Below are 20,444 nucleotides of genomic sequence, written 5' to 3' on the forward strand. Positions count from 1 at the left end.
ATTTCATAACAAGTGATTAAAACATTTTCTGTTCATCTCCGACATATTTGACACTTAATATACTTGTATGTGTTTTAAGGAAGATGCATAAGTAAATCAAGATATTCCAATTTTGCCGAGTAATCCTCTAGTATAAATCTACAGATATAACAGTTATAAATATTTTCATCTCTTCATCGCCCCATCCATACTTTTCGATCACTTTGTACAAGCCAGTATATTTCATGGACATTGCGTATGTATAGATGTCTACATGTTTCATGTTAGTTAATATGATCTACAATAAGCACTAACGCGTTCGGGAAACAACTTTTTACAGTGTACATGTACGATAAGACATGCATGCATGGAAGTACTCTGATTCAATTGGTCAAATACTATCTTACGAAAAAACACATATAAGCTAGTGTTAACAACAATATTATATCTGTAATATAGAAACTAAACATGTGCATGTAGGCATAGACTAATTATTTTTTTATCTTCAGTAATCAGCTGAACGAAGATCGAGGATTCAGAAGAGATTTTTTTCTTAGGCTTAAAGGTAGGTTTCGCCCAACCAAATAAATATTTTTTGTAAAATCCGATAAACGGAAGAAAAGATGAAAAAATATATATAAAAGAATACCTCAATTTAATTTCTTTATACGTTTGAGATTGAACAAATGTGTCTTGAATACAAATTTGAAGGAAATCCTTGATTTATTACGGTGTCCGTCAGACAAAATAGTATGCAAATGTAGCTGCGATGGATTGTGTAGTCGAAGTTTCGCGCATGCGCATTGTTACGCACTAAAAGTAAACAGAATGGCTGAACGAAAGTGTGTGAGATAAAAAAAAAATATATCTGAATCGGCAACAAAGTGGAGGAAATTATAATGGAATCGGTAGCACCCTTGGATATTTATAGGAAATTAAATTCAGAGATGGCATGTAGCAATAGAAGAAACAGAAGCCAAATCTCAAGCGGAACTTGCCCGGATCTGTTGGGACTCATGTAACGGCGTTGCACGTGGTGAGTTAAATTTCAACACATATGCCTGCGCACATACAGCCGCAGACTAACTTTTATCTTTTATTAACCAAAAGCCCTTAGACTTATAGGTACAAAACATGTATACATATATATAATTACCTTTGTAGATATATTGACAATGCAGTTAGACAGTGGAGAATGACATAATATACAAAATTCGCTATACAATCAAATGTAAACGTAATATCAACTTTACATATATTTTCGATCATCGTCTCTTAAAAGCTAGATACAAGTATTTCCCTAAATTTGATAACTTTTTCAATACTAAGCAATTGTATCAGTTTAAATATCGATGGTTTCCTGTAATAATATTGTTTAATTAATCGGCGCCTGAGATCAATATAAAATGGACAAATCAAAATAAAAACTCATAACTCATCTTCTATATCCCTTAAATTATATTTGTTACAAATTCTGTTTCTTCTTACCACATTTTGATGCCTCACTATTTCTGTATTTAATTTATGAGCAGATATCCTAAACTTGGTTAACATTTGTTTGTATTTATTTTCGATAGGTTTGCACAAATAAAATTGTATACAATGACTATCTATAAGGTGTTGGTATAAAAATCCTTTAGGGGACGTGGTTACACTTGATAATATGTTTTGTTTTGAAGTATCAATTAGTCTCTGTTCTAATATTTTAAAACGCAACATGAAAAGATAATGAAGATTCAAACATGTAATTAAGTCCTAGGACTGCTAACTCGTTTTTTACATTTCTTATCCAAACATCATTTTGCCTCACACATTCATCATAGCATGTTTTTCAATATCAAATTATTCGTTTGCTTTAATTTCAGCCAATATTTAAACACTTTTAATTTTCTACATACAATTAGAGGTAACCGTCCTAACTCACAGTATATTAGATGATTACAGGTAGATTTCCTTACCTTTAATATTTGTTTACAAAATTTTAAATGGACACTTTCTACATCCGGGGCTTTATGGAACCCCCATATTTCAGACGCATAACTTAGTATACTGTTAATATGCGAATCAAATACAGAGCCAAAAGTTTCTGTATTCAGACAATGATTTCTTAAAGACGAAAATAATGAAAATAAAGCTTTTCTTCCCTGTTCTGCTATATGTTTCTGCGTTTTATAGAATTTTCCATTATAATCAAACAACATGTCCAAGTATTTAAAACTACATGTATGTTTAGTGTACTAAGCTAGCGAGCGTATGTAAGTAACATGTGAAGTGTTTTAGCATATATGATATGTATAAACAGTCCATCTTACTTCGATTTTTTCTTGTTGTTTTTTTAACTTAACATGCCATGGCAAACTGTCACTGCCATCTGACTTTTTGTTGCACGCTTCCGTTTGTTGCTGCGGCCTCGTTTTGGAAAAAAATACGTCATGTTCTATGTAAAGCTTGACTTCGCTCTATTTTTAGAGGAGTATTTTCCTGGTCAAGCTAGGCAACTGACCACCCATATTGTTCGCTGTATGCATTGAAAATGCTCTAAAGATTATATCTATGTACAGGATAAATTTCAATTTCGTAGTCTTTATATTTCATTGGGCGAAACCTACCTTTAAAGTTACGGTAATCCAAAAAATCTGTTTGAGTTTACTTGGATTATAAATATATATCGCATGTATTAGATATGCAGATATCTCCTCAAAAAACATTCAAAGGCATACAGTTGTGTAGGATGACATCGATTTTACCGACATTTTTGTGATCAACTTGAAGTTATCAACTTAGATCGTTGTCACGAAGACGCTTTTCATGGCTACAATTTTGGCGCCAAATTCAAATTTATGCTTGAATATCTGCCTCAAACGACTATTGAAGCTAAGATAACTTGACGATGGAAAGATAGATTTTGATGCAATATTTCCCACTAGAACAATATAAATCATGGATTGTCTAAAGGGTAATTTAAGTGGAATCTTTACACGTAATTTTCCATAATCAGTTTTCAAATGTTATATCCAGGTAAAATAATGGCTTATTTGTGCCATTTCTTAGCTTTGTATAGCATCGAATCGGTGGCATCGTGACATAAAATTAACGGTTATAACAAGTTATATTATCAGACTATTACACTTTATAATGTTGAATATATAAGATGTACTTTATAAAAATATGACCGCTCGATTTAAATTAAACTTTTATAATTAGACCGAAATCGAGCGGTAATATTTTTTTCAGAAAAGTTTATGTACGACTGTGCATCACAATAATATTTGGGTTTATTTGTTCGATTTAACGACTTTGAAGTTCTTAAAGCGGACCTACAAGGTTTCTATACAGACCAGTGAGCGGACTGATTACGTTATTTGATTCCTGCTTGAGCTGTAAGTACTTTTCGAGTTTGACTGAAGTTGTACTCGGTGAACCCGCCAATAGTAAACAAAGGATTTTCGGGGCTCGGGGTCCTGAATACGATTCGTATACTCCATCGTAATGGTTGCTAAGATTTTGCTGCTCGGACATTCGTTTGTGAGACGTATTTCTTCATTTATTCAACATTCCGATGACATTCGGGTAACGGAGAACCTTAATTTAACCCCCGGGGACGTGCGAGTGTTATGTAAAGGTTATGGCGGTGCACGTCTTCACAGAATAAAGAGTACGGGTCTGTCGGTGGTAGAGACATTTAAACCTGACATTGTAATGTTACAAACAGCTTCCAACGATTTATGTGATGCACATCAGACAGTTGATAAGATTTTTCGTAATTATGTGGAGTTAGTTATGGAACTTCGTTATAAGTACTCGGTTAGGCAAGTGGTTGTTTTACAAGTACTGCATCGACACCCTCCGTCCAGACCTGTGCGTTATGAGGTGGACACTGTTTGGTTTAACCATAGGGCCGATGAATTGAATCGACGTTTGGACAGCTATTTCCGGGATATGGACGGTGTCAAGTTGTATCAGTTGACTAGTTTTCGGGCACCTGGCAGTTCGAGCGTGTCTATGTTCACGACGGGGTGCATTTAAATGATCAAGGCAATACAAAAATACTACAATAACTTGAGAGGTGCTATGGTCACTGCCTTGAAACAACTACGGTCAGGTATGTTTGAGACCTTAGTATGATACAAATTATGCTTAGTCACTTGTCACGACTTTTCCATGATTTTATGGTGTTTTTACATAATGCGGATTGACTGTCTGAGGCAGCATGACGCATTTTTTATCTTGCCTTGACCTTACACTTTTTGTAGTGTTTCCTTAAAGTGGAATCTGTGGATTAACTTTTGAAGCGTCGTGACACAATTTTTCAATCATCCTTATATATGATCTTTAATATGAGTTTTATTGAGATTTATGTGATGTTGAATGTCCGAGTCAGCACAGCTGTAATCTTTGCTGATTCATTGTTTTGTATCCAAGTTTGTATATTTTTAGCGTATTTACCTATTGTTTTGCCTTGATTGACTGTCTGAAGCAGCGTGTTAGGTTTTGGATTTTTCATTACCATTTTCATATTTAATTCATGCGGTTATTTCAACAAGTTTTATACAGGTTCTCTCTTGGATGGGGGCACTTGAGCACTGTTATTTGCACTCAAGTTTGTGGCGTTGTGTAATAGTTTTTTCCCCATCTTTTGGTGTTGTTATAAAAGATTAGGAATATACTAAATGGTATATGTAATACTATGAAACAAATTTTTTCTCTAGTATTGGCATTTAGTTAATAAATGCTCTTATCGACAAACAAATTTAATGTTGTTGAGTTATCTGTAAGTTATGCCGACCAAAAACAGAGCAGAGAGAACCTGTGCATGTAGTATTATTTTCAACCTGCTAAATATGAAGGTATAAGTTCTTTATATTATATGCGACTTTCTCCATGAGCTTGAGTTAAAGTATAATTTGCATCAGCCAATCATTCAAGGAAGGGCGTTTAGAAATTAAGAAAAAAAAGATGTAAAAAAATAAACAATAAAATCGAAAATGGCCGCCGAAATGACAATCGTTGTTAATAGAAACATAACTATATGTACAACAACAAATAAAAAAAATGAACTGATTCAAGCACTTTTTGCATGAAAGTAATTTTTCAAGCGACTCTCATTTGAAAACGGAATCAATTCGTGAAATCTCCAAAGGTACGCAGGCACCGCCGATGATGCACTTTGTATCAAACATTATCATTGATATCAATTTCAGTTTTTCATTGTTTTCAAAGTAATGATTTTTTCACATGTTCATCGGGTGAATGGAATCATAAGGCGTATGCTAATTCCAATTCTTTATCCAACGATCGCATAGAAGACTGATATCGGGATTATATTATTTGATTGTAATTTTGACTACGAACTTTAAACAAAAATGCGTAAATGCTCCTCTCCAATCATGTCCATAATTATGTGCGTGTTTAGCTGTATTTAGGTTTCGCCTCCAAGGTCGCTGCACGTTTCATAACGTTTTGATCGTTATCAATAACAACTATATAATTATTCATTGACAATATATTTTATATATACTTGACATGATCTGAAGGTTCTGAAATACACTACATTTATCTGGAAAATAGATACTGTACTATTGTGTTATTTATAGACCAGATCTGATATATGTTAACCGTATTATAGGACTTAACAAAACAGACCTTGAGAATACAAACGCCTTTGTGACACCGAGGCACATTGACTCCATGGTAAATACCGACTGGAAATGAACAATACAGTGTTCTTATCTTCAATGCTTATAAACGATTTGTGGGATATCACATATTTCATTACCGACATTCAAATGTGATCCTAATGCATGTGGCGCAATAACCAATTAGACATTTAAAACAGTCAATCCGATCAGCCTGATTGTTAAAACGGTCATGATTGTACTAAAAGCCATAACCTGGACCTAGTTTATTGGCAATGCATGCTAGCATTGTAAAGTATTAAACGAACTGGTACGTACCAAGTAATACACCGGTCTTTCTGCGAAGCATTCCGTAAATAAAATTCGTGGAATCGCATTCAGATATAGAAAAAAAGTGCTATTCAATAAGCCGTCGTTTAAAGTGCACTCTGCATTACATTATATAACTAGTGGGTACGGACTAGTATCCCTGTCCCGCAAGAGCGTGTGATCTCTATCCAAGGACCGACCCTCCGTATCTGTGACAATGCCATCGCTCATCACTGCATCAGTTCTATTGTGTTTTGTGTCCACGGCATTGGGGGCAAGTATGCAGTCCAATGACGCGTTACGGGAACCACGGATGGTACACAGTGATGACAGGAACATTTATAAACGGATGAAAAGATCGACAAACTCTTTGTCATTCGAACGAGAGATTATGGGTACAGAGCTACAGAATAGAGGAAATCCTGTGTTCCGTGAAGCCATCAAACGCCACGATAAAGTGTTTATGGACTCTGATATAAACACACTAACCTTTAGTCAAGTTATGCAAGAAATTTACAACAAAAGACAAGACAAATGGCAACAACAGAAAGAAGTTATTCTTGATGATCTAACCAAAAAAGGTTGTGGCACCGGCAAAATTTCCCTCGCTAAAACTGTTGACGAATTCTATACTAGTGTCATAAATTTGTACACAGGAAATTGTGTTTTATAATGAGACTAATTTAATACTTAGAAATTTCAGACATGATCCAAATTCTCTCTTTGGTTCCTACGCATTAATGCTGAACGTCATTTTATCGCAATGGACAGATCTTAAACAGTGTGAATCGATGACATATCGTGGGGTGAATGTTCCTCAAGCGGACTACAAAAATATGATGAACCAGGTGTTTGCATGGCCCAGATTTACATCGTCTAGTGAAAGCGTTACTGTGGCTTGTCATTTTGCAGGTTTTGCACAGAAAAACGAAAATTCTACTGTATTTATAATTAACAACAGTGGAAACTCGTACTGGAAACCGAAGGCTATTCGACAATTTTCAGAATTTGGTAGTGAACGCGAATGCCTATACCCTGCATCTGCCATGTTCAAGGTGACAGAAAAAAGCTATGTGGATTGCAGTGGCACAAACTTGACAGCTTTCCACATTCGTCTACAGCATGGTCAAACACCCAACGGTACGTATATGAACATCACTGCCAGTTATTCTGGTACGATTTCTCGACGCGACCCTTCGTAAAACACGGATTTAAGTCATTATTTTCTTATGCAATATATTTTAGATGTATACCCCAGAGAAGTCAAAATCTTCCTTCACTAAACTCTTTTTTTCTCACATAGACTTTTTGAAAATGGGTATTCATACCATAGACGGAAATTAAAGAAACAGTAAAAATGAAAAAGTAAACTTTCATGTGTTGAGCATTAGCTGCCATGCATAACGTATGACAAAAGATTGGATTTCATGAGATGTTTTGCCGTTTTCGCCATATACATGTGAACAAAAAATAAAAGGACATATTTTTCTGATGGGTTGTTTCATACTTAAGAATGTTTGCATAAATTTATTGTAATGTTATCTTTGAAAAAACAACAACAGATGTAGCAGTTATGAAAAATGATACCTTAGTTCCTCTCATAAAAGCAATACATGTTTTCTATTGATATTAGTTATAAAATGCTCCAGTTTACTACCTTCAATCATTTATAAAATACACAGAGAAATAAATCCGTTATTTACTTTATTAAATATTTTGTATATCAACAAATATTCTCTTTCTAAATCAAGCAAAAAAATAAGTGTTCGTGTGATTATTTTTTTCACAATTTAATAATTGGTATTTTGAAATACTTAAGTATTAATTCAACATACTCAAAATTCACAAAAATGTGTTTATTCTACATACTCCTTAATTGTAGTTCAGTATCTGTATGCAAAGTTAAACAATAATTTTTACTTACTACTAGAACAAAATGTTTCTGATTGGTGATTTATTATTTTGGTGCCTGATATAGATATGTAGCCTGTAAAAATACGTACCGACTAACGTGAACAAAGCACTTTTTGACAGGTTACATAGAGGTAAACTTTAGTGTAGTATTTAAAACCTCAGGTGATAATTAAGGCTAATGAATCTCTTGTACACATAAACATATATTTTCATTCTAAAACCAACACGATTTACCATAATTTCCTAATATTTAAGAATATCCAATATAACTCCGAGTGATTCAATGAGAGTAAGGTCCATTATATGATCTATCTAAACAAATAACTTTAGTGTTTACGCTTATATTTACTCGAATAGTTCAATATCTACATTAATACACCTACTGTTTGTATTAATTATTTGTAGATGTCAGCCCTAACCAAGGATGCACGAGCGGAGGCTTTCAGAGCGCAGTCAGTTTTCTTGGTATAGCTCTTATCTGGTTTATGTGATCCAACTGATTGCAACGGCAAAATCCATATGACGTACCAACCATGCTAAACACTTGAGCCCATGGGATACTTCAGTGCAGATTATACACATTTTACAGTATATGGTTCATATTTGTTTTGAGTGAAAACTATTTAATACGTCATGCATTATAACATTGTTTGTGTATTCGATACTAATACTTCAACGTATCCCATGTGGCGAACTGGACAAGTCATATTTATGATATATATTACTTATGAATATAATGTACGCGTTAGATTGGATATTTACCTGGTTGTTCGAACACAAATTCAAAATTCAAACAACATGGACATTTGTGAGACCCGATCTGGGATGTGCAGCAACAACATGTATTCCGTATAAGTCAAGGATATTCCAATGATTAACGAAAGAAAATCGCACGCGAAATAATTTGATTCACAGCATATACACTAGATACTTAATGTTCAATTTGTACAGCAGTGCCTCTTTACCAGTTACCATTTCTGTTTGTAAATATGTCTGACATTGACTTCGCTCTTAGCTTACTTACATTTTCTGATTCATTATGATTCATTATTATGTATTAGCATCAATAATCCAATGACACAACACGCACAATAAAGTGATGACATTTAAACCAAAAACGACTTTTTTTCTTAATTTCTTTTCATTTGGTAACATTTTCTTTATGTTAATCAGGTCAAATGTCCTATTAACAGTCAGGGTCATTTATGGACGGCCATCCATGTTTGCAATGTGTTGTGTTATGTTGTAGCGGGATTGGACTGGGTCGATCATCAGTGATCAGGTAGCTCAGTAGATAGAGCTCTCGGCTAGTGTTCGGAGGGTCCTGGGTTCGAATGCCGGCCTGAACGCTACATTTTCTCCTCGCCTGTTACAAAATTGGCGCCAAACTAAATAACCCACGGTGGTGGTGTTTGGAAGGGTATCGTATGTCTTCGAGGGCGAAGACTTCGAGAAAGGAGGGAGGAGTGTTGCGGGATTGGACTGGGTCGATCATCGGTAACCAGTTAGCTCAGTCGGTAGAGCACTCGGCTAGTGTTCGAAGGGTCCCGTGTTCGAATCCCGGTCTGGCCGCTACATTTTCTCCTCTCTTGTTACAATGTAAATAGACTTGTTGTAAGAGTAGAGTGTGGTACATTCGTGTTGTATCTGCTTGTAATGGCGACACCTATGTCCATTTACAGTGTTATACCTCTGAAGCATACCGATGAAGACACCGAGTAATCACACCACATTCGATCACTTTATACTGACATCGGAAAATCAGTGGCCCAGCTGCCTTTATGTTGATCTCAAAGCATAATATAAAAATTACTCCTTGTAGAGACTATGGTGTGACTCGGCCATCTCTTTGTTTACCGGCATTTAACTATGTATAGCACGCATTGTGGAGAAGGTTTTCATATCCGTTTCATGAGAATCACACGTAATCAGCGAGCAGAGTCAGCACGAACTTTGACAATCACGCGTGATCCGTGCTTGGGGTCAGTGTCGTTCTTTGGTAAGGTACCGCTGTTGCTACCAAAATTCGTTTTGATTAGACCTGTTTAGTCATTATCTGTACAATTTAAACTCGTGGAAGTTTGATGTCATTGATAAAGGACCATATACCAACATACCAATTCTGTTTTCGTTACAAGTCAATGTTTAGTGCAAAAACACTCTTGAGAATTTGAAGATATATACATACCAAAAATAATTACCAAGATTTAGTCGCCTTTCATGATCATATAATAGGGGCACCAGGTACAGTTCTAACGCCCTACTTGCAGGGCCAAATCACATTAAAGTTGATTTCAATACGTATTGGGATTTCGACGCAGGCAAACGAAATATTGCGAATTACTATCGGTGATCTTGCGTTAAATTTGATAACAATATTGTATCATCAAATTATCTCTATTTAATCATGTCCACCAATAAGGTATATAAGGAACATATAACTATATGTTGTCGTGGGCAAACAATCACGTGTTCTGACATTCTCATGTTGATTCAATGGTGGCCAATGCACTTCTCTCTAATAACAAACATTCAATATTTTCAAGTATCAGTGTATTTACAGTCAGAAGTAACAGTGTACACGCAGTCTGAAGTAACCGCCTTAGAAAGTTGGTATCAATTCAATTCTTTTATTACGTGAATTTACGGTTCATCAGTTAATAGGACCAATGTGACATCTTTCTGCTTTGATAACGGTTTTGAACCCATGAACTTTGTTACCCTATCTTTGTGTCCTCTTTATCTCTAAATTAATCCTCCCTAACTGTTTATAAACACCAAGCTGACCAGACGGACAGGTGTAAATAGCATTAGCGATATTAGCGATATAGGAACGCACACCTGATAGCTTGACCAGTGCTCCTCCGGACAACCGTTAAAGGCACGCGGTCAGTCTTACTGTTAGTTTAATGTATTGTATATAATAATAAAGCAGCAATATATATGCTATTACAATTTGTAGATTAGTGAGCAGACATTATGTTAAAAGGGTATTTATAATTCAGTGATTTTAGCGAAAATTTAGGGACTTAAGTGAGCTAAAAAAATACTAGTTTGTATAAAACTATACACCTCGATAAGACTTAAGCTTTTCTATCAATTATAGATTAAACGCACGCATTACAGAGAAGAACACATAGAAATACAGTCTTCTATATACAGCTAAATCTTTGAATATTAAGTGATAACCCATAGGGAGAAATTCAGTACAAGCTCATGAAGAAGAGAAATTTTGATTACAAAAACAAATCCAACTAACGTAAAGGTATTCTATCCAGATAACCCTAGATGATATTGTAGGGGGCCTTGTTCCACCACGTGGCTTTAACACAGCGATACGTTAAACAATAGCACTGGATGGATCACAAGGTATAGCTCGGCTGCACAAAAGCTAAAATAATTACATGAAACGAGGATATTGTATTGGAAACAAATTATTATTGAAAGTGGTGACATTCTTTCCACATCCTTGCTGATATTTGAGGGACATATACAGTTACATGAAACGATAGCGCAGTACAGAACTACTATTTATAGCTCGGCAATACACAAGGTAAGTGTGGTATCGTTCTTTGTGTGTTTTTGATGATTTGTGGTTTCTAACTCATACTCATTTTAAAATAACTAATTATATGTATCTTCGGAGTGATATGTATCATATTTGATAAACTGCAATACGGGTCTTCCTTAAAATGTAATTTCGTAACACAAAACACATATGTACAATGTAGGTCATAATTAAAAAATGAACTCTTTTTCTAAGATTAGTTAAATTAAATTCATAAAATGAAAGATTTATTGGCGTTACATGTTGTGCGAGATCCATTTCCCACAGTAATAATGGAATTTATTGATTCGGAAAAAAGATACATTCATTTTTGTTTTATCTCTATTATACATTTTTATATATACATATACAATGTATAAAAGAAAGAATCTAGCCGCATTGTCAATGCAATTCGTATACATTACTGAATGTACAAATTTAACATTACAGTGACCGATTTGTTCCCAATATGTATCGTTTGGAATTACTGTTGCTGTTCTTCTCTGGGCCATTACTAGTAAATGGTAAGTAACGTGGTATACAGACCAACCGTCTAAATACTTCTACATACAGTGTCAAAGATTGGTAATGCATGATTACAACAGCTGGATATTAGTTAGCTATTGCGTTAACGTTCTATACATATAACTAAAGACTAGATTATCATACAATACTAAATAGAATCAAAGATAAGGTCATTCAGCGTAAACTCCAACCAAACTAACCATTTAGAAATATGGTTTATTTTGCACTAAAAATCCTTGAACTCTTATGGTTTTTGTTCTAGTCATTATCAAAAAAGACATTTCAATCCTAAATTTCAACCTGGATTTCCAAACTTTATCAATGTTACCTACGGATAATTGCCTTTCAGAAATATGTCTAGTTTTTAAATTCATAATTAACTAGGCAACTAAGTCAGTATGCTGATACACAGGGGCCATTTCGAAGGTATATTTTAATATAGTTGATTGTTTCTATATACAACCGTATCGGTCAATGGAATCAATTTTTCTCCTTTTACATCAATCTTTCATTCTATCTTGCATTTACGAATATAAGAATATATATTTTTGTGTATTTATCTAACGCTATGTTTATTTCTGTGTTATTTACATCAATACAGCGACATTTGAAAATTTATTATCGCAACTGATAACGAGGAGAACCAGAAGTGCATTATCCCACACCGGAAGTGACGAATGTTCGGGAGTCAGAGTGTCGTGCCTTCCAGCCCCGTGGTGTAGACAAACAGCAGACGAACGGGGCTGTACCAAGTGTGAATGTTCTCAAGGTAACCATAGAAAAACAAGAATCACCTCATGTAAGAAAAATTTAAATATCAAGGTTGGTTTGTATAATTCAAGCTTTATGTAAACGATATAATAAATTTTGTAAAATAATTTTAGGCAAAGCCTATCTGAGAGCGCAGCAGTTAATCCATTCTTTCGGGGTTTTTTTTTTTTTTTAATGTTTAACTAAATAGAGATGTGCCAGGTAAATAAAGGATTTCCAACGGCGAAAGAGTAATCTCCCCTGACCCATCAGTCTTATCGATATTGACATGTGTTTTGTTTTTACAGCTTATTGGGTGCGCTGAATAACTGTACTGCTAGAAACCCTTTATAGAATTATTGATTATTAGAATCATAGCTTTGCTGAATTACTGGCATTGAGTTCATAACAAGAAAAACAATATTGAACATAAAATAATTCTACTTTCACTTTCTGCAAAAATACGTGTCTGCTGCTACAAATTATAGCTCAACGTCATTCTCCGTTCAAGGCGGAAAATTCCGAAGCAATTGCTCACGTAAAACGGCTTTTTAGTTAAGATTCAGGATAAAATGTAATTGTTTGATTCAGGTAAGAATAAATTGGAAGGTTTATCTTTCACTAATGTTTTCATTTTGAATTTTTCCAAGCCTTACTTGTTTGTAATCACGCGAGAGTGTGATTTTGTAATCACGCGAGAGTGTGACTTTGGATACTGTCTTGCGCGATACTGGATCTTGTGTTGACTTCCTGTTTCCGGTTTTTGAGAAAGTTTTCCAACTCTACATATATTGGATGATTTACATAGAATAATGTTACCGAGACACTTCTATCACAAGAGTTCGCTGCGTTCTCTAATATAATTTAAGGCAAAGCCTTTCTGAGAGCGCAGCAGTTAATCCATTCGTTTGTTTTCTGTTGGTTTTTTTAAACTGTTACTAAATAGAAATATGCCAGGTAAATGAAGGCTTTCTAACGGCGAAAGAGTAATCTCCCCTGACCAATCAGTCTTATCGATATTGACATGTGTTTTGTTTTTACAGCTTATTGGGTGCGCTGAATAACTGTACTGCTAGAAACACTTTATAGGGCCCGTTCGCTGCGCTCTCTATAATTAGATCGTGAAAAGGATTTTAATTTCTGCATTCAAAAGAAAGATCTCGTTATTTCGGTATTTGGAATCGTGTATGTTGTATGTGTCAAAGCTGGGCGAAAATTGTAACATGTTCAAAAGTAAAAACAAAACAAAAAAACCGTAATTGATGAAATAAGTAGTGGAAATAATTCAAAACAACAAAAAAGCGATGACATCAGGAACAATACATAATGTATGCAATGTAAAGGTTTAAATGAAAAAAAAATACCTGCCATATTAAACTTACAAATTATATTGTAAAGCATAAAATCGTAAATTACAATTTGGCTTCATGATTTAATGGTATGTAATCATTTCACTGCAATGTAGACATGAAAAATATATTTTTAGCAGTAGGCCTATTGACACAATTCAGTTTGCTCTTATATGTACGTGTAAAATCCAAATATATCCAGTGTAAGTACTGTAATGTTTGTAACTTTTGGTGATGAATAACATATTTACAGCCGTTCTGGATTTGTATTGATGCCACTTATAACTTTCAACGTGTAATTATTTTATTTTGATTTTATACTAAATCAGGATTTCAGATTAGCTGATTTTTTTCATACCACTATAATAAATTTTCTCTTTGTTTCTTGATTCCTGATTGGCCTATTCATCTTTTTTCATTCCACGAATGGCGCGGAAACCCGACGCTATCGCGATGTCACAACAGAAACATTAACGTTGCGTATTGATTTGGAAAAAATAATCCCTTGAAAAAAAATTAATTTGATAAAGTAGCCTGGGAAATTAATTATAAGCATTGAAGTCACTATTTTGTAATTTCATCGGGTTATGAAGTAAAATTTGTTGGCAAACTTTTGTGAGAATCCCCTACGCGGATTCACACAGTTTGCAAAAACAAAACTTCTTTCATACCCCGATGAAATTAAAAAATAGTGACTTCAATGCTTAATTAATAAAAGGTATGTGATGAGTAGAATCTTACACTCGTGACTATGTGATGAGTAGAATCTTACACTCGTGACTATATAATATGATATTTATGATATTTATCACACTCGTTATATAATCTGATACTCGCCTAAAGGCTCTTGGCATATCAACTTATTGCACTCGTTTGATAAATTCCATATCACATAGCCACTTATGTAAGATCCTCCATTTATAAGTATTGGTGTCACTATCTTTTAAATTTGGACTATGAATAAATTTTTGTTTGCAAACTTTTGTGTGAATCCACTACGCGGATTCACACAGTATTCAAATAAAATTCCGTTCATACCCCGATGAAATTTAAACAAAAATAGTGACATAAATTCTTAATTGGTGTGATATTATCAAAGCGATATATTTCTGTTTTGTTTTGCAGGAAATACACAGAATAAGAACAGTAATCCCATGTTTGGTACCGACAATCAACAACAAAATGTGCCACAATCCTTTAGTCCGTTCTTTAACATGTTATCGGGCGCCAGTGCGCCTGGCTTTGGTACAAATTCTGGTGCAGGATTCATGTCGGGTGTGAACCCTGGATTTGGTAAGACTCAAGTTTACTTATTTATCATTATTTAACGAAATTATTCTAGTGAATGTTTATGAGTGCTTGTCATCAGTTCTTCCCCTGAATTAACTCGAGGGCCGAATCAAGATTTAGATTAATATCGTTTTAGAATCAAACTATGGCGGATCTTCAATGTGCTCTTGGACTTCAGGAAGCTCCCCATCCGGGGATTCATTCACATCATGCATTCTCACCAATTTCCTCAATACTTACAATGTTTAAAGGCTACAGAAGAGAAGGAAACCTCACAAAATAGTTTTCTCGATCCACTGTGGAAACGTCTTGTTCGCTTCTCTATTATTTCGTTTGAGTTAGAGACCTACAATCAATGTCTGAAGAGTAACAAACCAAAAGTTACCATAGTATTGTTCACTTATTTCGATATATAGTAGGTGATTACTGTATAAACTATATTTTTAACTATCTAGGAGGCTCACAGATGGGTCCGATGAACCCAATGGCGTCAATATTTGGAGCGAATAGTATGCACGGTGGAGCAGGTCTCTCGGGACCCATGGGAGGCACTGGGGGAGTTCCGAATGTTCCCCACGGCCCACAACTCTCGAGCGAAACCGGAGGTGACTGCGGCCCCGCCCCATATACATGTATGGCGCCACCTCCGTGGTGTCAACGATTGCCCGACTCAAAAGGCTGTATTAACTGTTATTGTGGCCAAGGTGAAGTATAGTCCTTGACTGTTTGACTGGAATTGTATAACTTTCACATTGCAATAAAGTTTTAATTTCTTTTGGTGAATTAAAGTTCCATGATAAAGTTGTCGTCCAATCTACCAAGCATTGACTGGGGTTTACTGTGGATATTGCTTACATAATAATGATTTTTCACTTTAAAGTTTCGAAAACAAAATCATGTTCTAGAACTTTATTTGTTCTCGTGACATTATGAATGCTGTTTCGTTGTAGTGACAACCATGAATTGAAAACGAAACATTTATTTGATATTTTTCCAGAACTTACAAACTATCTGCAGACGTTGAATACTATCACTAATAAACCCGAAACGACATCACGTGGGAATGATTCCTTGGAAACAACATCAGATACTTCTGTGGGAACTACTCTGTCCGCCGTTTTGGGATCGACTGAGGCGGTAACCATAACAACAGTTCGACCTCCTCTTGGAAAACCTTGCTTAGCAACATTCATGTGCACCTTGTCGTGTGACACGGGCTATCAGACGGACAAAGACGAATGTCCAGTGTGCGCGTGTATGACTGACAAGGACCTTAATAGTTATGGTAGGGCATTACATTAGCTTTAAATGGTAATCAACAAATAATTAGTGTACACCTAATTCAAATCGGCTGAAAAATTTCTTTGTAACGAGCATTTGTATTGGATTAACAGTTCGTGACATCATCTCATGTCATCACCTTTGATTATCTGAAACAACGACGACATAATTTCGTGATCAAAACAGTTACGAAATATCGAATTCCGTGGGATTATATTGATTTATAAGGATTGACTCTTATCTATTATCGATGGTTTGGAGCTAAAACATAAAACGACCATATTCTGATATTATTGCTACATAACTCTATTAACTATTTAATTCAAGTACCTTGAATACGGTTACCACAATATATGACAATATCAACGTTAAATGGCGTTCGAACAGTGAAATGTAATGGATGACAATCTTTGTATTGGAATATTTGGAATTTGGTGTTAAATTGTTTATTCTTAAGTTCCCCGACGGAGTGGGGAACTCATTGTGTTTGCACCATTTCTTATTCTCCATCTTCTTCTGGTTCTTTTTTCCGCAGCGACTTTATCATTTTCACGAAAACTATATACTTTATGTCTATTTTAGAGAGTTACACGAAAGCTCCAAGAAATTAGATAAATTCGTGTGGTCGGAATTTCCCAATCGTTCAACAAAACTTCATTCCTATAATATTTTTCTATCGTATAAACTATTACAATATTCAATCAATTTCGAACATTTATGCGCTGAAAATAAAACATGTGGTAAAAATATACCATTTGTATTTCAGATCATTCAACACTACTTAATTAGCAGTCTGCGGTTCCAACTTCCACCCCAGACAACGGGATCATATTATGTCCGGGTGTTTTTGACTGTGACACCGTTTGTATGACAGGATACAAGACAGATGCAAACGGCTGTCCCATTTGTCAGTGTGCAATCGACTGACCAATCAGTTCACGTGTGACATTTAGATAATGTATTTAGCCTTAAGAGTTGATTGAATAGGTTATACAAACATAATGATTAATTGGGAAATATTCACTCTGTGTACTTTAGCTTTAGGCAGTGATTAAACCCCCTATGGCAGAATTATGTTAATGTAAAAATACAATAGACTGTAGACATATAAGGCCAAATACATGCTGGATGTTACAATGACCTTCGACATTGAGAAAAAAACAAATACATACGGGATATTACCACGACCTTTGACATGAAAGAAAGCAAAATATATACTGGATGTTACCATGACCTTCGACATGAGAGAAAATTTAAACAAAATACATACTGGATGTTACCACGACCTTCGACATGAGAGAAAACAAAATACATACTGGATGTTACCACGACCTTCGACATGAGAGAAAACAAAATACATAATGGATGTTACCACGACCTTCGACATTGAGAAAAAAACAAATACATACGGGATATTACCACGACCTTTGACATGAAAGAAAACAAAATATATACTGGATGTTACCATGACCTTCGACATGAGAGAAAATTTAAACAAAATACATACTGGATGTTACCACGACCTTCGACATGAGAGAAAACAAAATACATAATGGATGTTACCACGACCTTCGACATGAGAGAAAACAAAATACATACTGGATGCTACCATGACCTTTTACATGAGAGAATGCAAAAAATATACTAGATGTTACCATGCCTTCGACATGAGAGAAAACAAAATACATACTGGATGTTACCACGACCTTCGACATTAGAGAAAACAAAATACAAACTGGGTGTTACCACGACCTTCGAAATGTGAGAAAACAGAATACAAACTGGATGTTACCACGACCTTCGACATTAGAGAAAACAAAATACATACTGGATGTTACCACGACCTTCGACATTAGAGAAAACAAAATACATACTGGATGTTACCACGACCTTCGACATTAGAGAAAACAAAATACAAACTGGGTGTTACCACGACCTTCGAAATGTGAGAAAACAAAATACAAACTGGGTGTTACCACGACCTTCGAAATGTGAGAAAACAAAATACAAACTGGGTGTTACCACGACCTTCGAAATGTGAGAAAACAAAATACAAACTGGGTGTTACCACGACCTTCGACATGAGAGAAACCAAAATACAACAAGCATTAGCCACACCTGGTGTACGTGTATGTCGGCGTATCCTAAAGTAAAACTATTTTAGTTGTAATAGCAAATGCATAAAATGTCCCATTCAAACTTGTCTAATAAAACTTATAATATGATGTTCTTTCTTTCATCAAATACTGTGAAATCATTATATTTCCTGGGGTTTTAATTTTCGAGGTTAGCGTTTTTTGACATGACAAAAATAAGGATACACCCCAACGAAATAATTTTATCTGTTTAACGTACACAACAAAAATAGTTATAATATTATATGGAAAAAAAATATGAACACAAAAAAAATCATAATTATCTATTTCCAATCGAGGCTAAACTTACAATTGTTGCCTTTTTCAAGGTAATATGTGAAGATTAAATTACAGTGACAACACAGGAACATATAAAAAATATATATGTACATGTATATAAATGAATTTAACTCCAATCGGAAAGGTAAGACTTTTTCGCCCACTAAAATTGATTGTGAAAATGATTATCTCATCAAGTGATGGTGATATATACTAGATACGGAATACTGGCCAACATTTTATTTTCAAAATTGAGACAAGGACTTACTTTCACATGTAGAGTGATACTAATAAACATTTATTATAAAGCTTATCATCATACAAAACCGAGGTCGAATCTGATGAACATTTCGGAAGTCCGTGACATGTGTATTAAAAAGAAGAAAATCGTTTCCTCTAAAACAATAACTCCACATAGACTTTAAAATCATCCCACAATAACATTACAATGTTATGAACATGAATGCATCACATCCTTTTTTAAATCGCTGCTAACAGCTCGATAGATATTTCCGGTCGTATTCTTAGACATTCGATTTTAGTTAAAAGAGTAGGCATTGCAGTTGTACCTGCTGTCTCGTTGCATTATCGCAAAAGAGGACTTAATTTGGAAGCAAGTATCTGGGCTCTGTCCCCTGGGCAAGACATATCATATACTATTGGAAACAAATCCGTAGGCTCTGCTCTTGCTTAGCGTTTAGCATAAATGGAATGGAACGACTGGTTTGCCCCATGTCAGTATAATTTAACGATATGGTGTAAGCTTATTCGGTTTATATGACAACATGCTTCAGTTAAAAAACACTAAAAAGAGAAATGGTTCCATTATTACAAAGATTAACAACACCAATATACCGTAGAAAACATTAACTTCACACAAGTAACACCCTACATATCAGGGTCATAGGTCTGGAATTACCCTAAACACATGACATAAATCTAATCGGAAAACATATCAACAGGAACATGCTGTAGGTCAGGGGTTCAAAACTATCTTTGAAAACAACTTGATTTAACCCGTTTCTACTGACTTCTCGTAAGATATGTAATTCTAGCGATGGCGCCCATTTCTACAAAATTTTTGAACACAATTATCACATTTGATGCGTCTTTTTAACAAATAATCATCAATAAGTAAACAATTTTCTTCGGTATGTTTTTGAACTGGAAACTTTTTCAAACTTGTCCCGTGAAGAGGTCACATTTTGTCTTGATGTTACCATGTACACCTTTCTGGCGTTTCTTCCAGTACATCAACACGCATAGTCCAGTATTGGGAACGTTCCTATCTGACATTGGCATCGGAATGGGTAACGACATATATACATGTTAATTATCTCCCTTTGCTAAATTGACCCTGAAAGCCCGAAAAAGTTTATCTGTACTATATATAGGCGATGACGTCATAATGTCCTTGTAGCCTGAAGATAAGGACATAATATAACGAAGA

General features: G+C 34.9%; 1 protein-coding gene across 1 annotated transcript; it reads left to right on the forward strand.

Annotated features, from left to right (window-relative positions):
- The first annotated feature begins 8,325 nt into the window (after window positions 1-8,325).
- On the forward strand, window positions 8,326-18,806 carry LOC138306667 (uncharacterized). Its single transcript, XM_069247110.1, has 6 exons — window positions 8,326-11,909; window positions 12,512-12,679; window positions 15,135-15,302; window positions 15,755-16,003; window positions 16,297-16,584; window positions 17,347-18,806. The coding sequence occupies exons 1-6, from the start codon at window positions 11,855-11,857 to the stop codon at window positions 17,367-17,369; spliced, it is 951 nt and encodes a 316-aa protein (XP_069103211.1). The 5' UTR covers window positions 8,326-11,854; the 3' UTR covers window positions 17,370-18,806.
- Window positions 18,807-20,444: the final 1,638 nt, after the last annotated feature.

The sequence above is a fragment of the Argopecten irradians genome, chromosome 13, assembly GCF_041381155.1.
Source record: "Argopecten irradians isolate NY chromosome 13, Ai_NY, whole genome shotgun sequence".
NCBI lineage: Eukaryota > Metazoa > Mollusca > Bivalvia > Pectinida > Pectinidae > Argopecten > Argopecten irradians.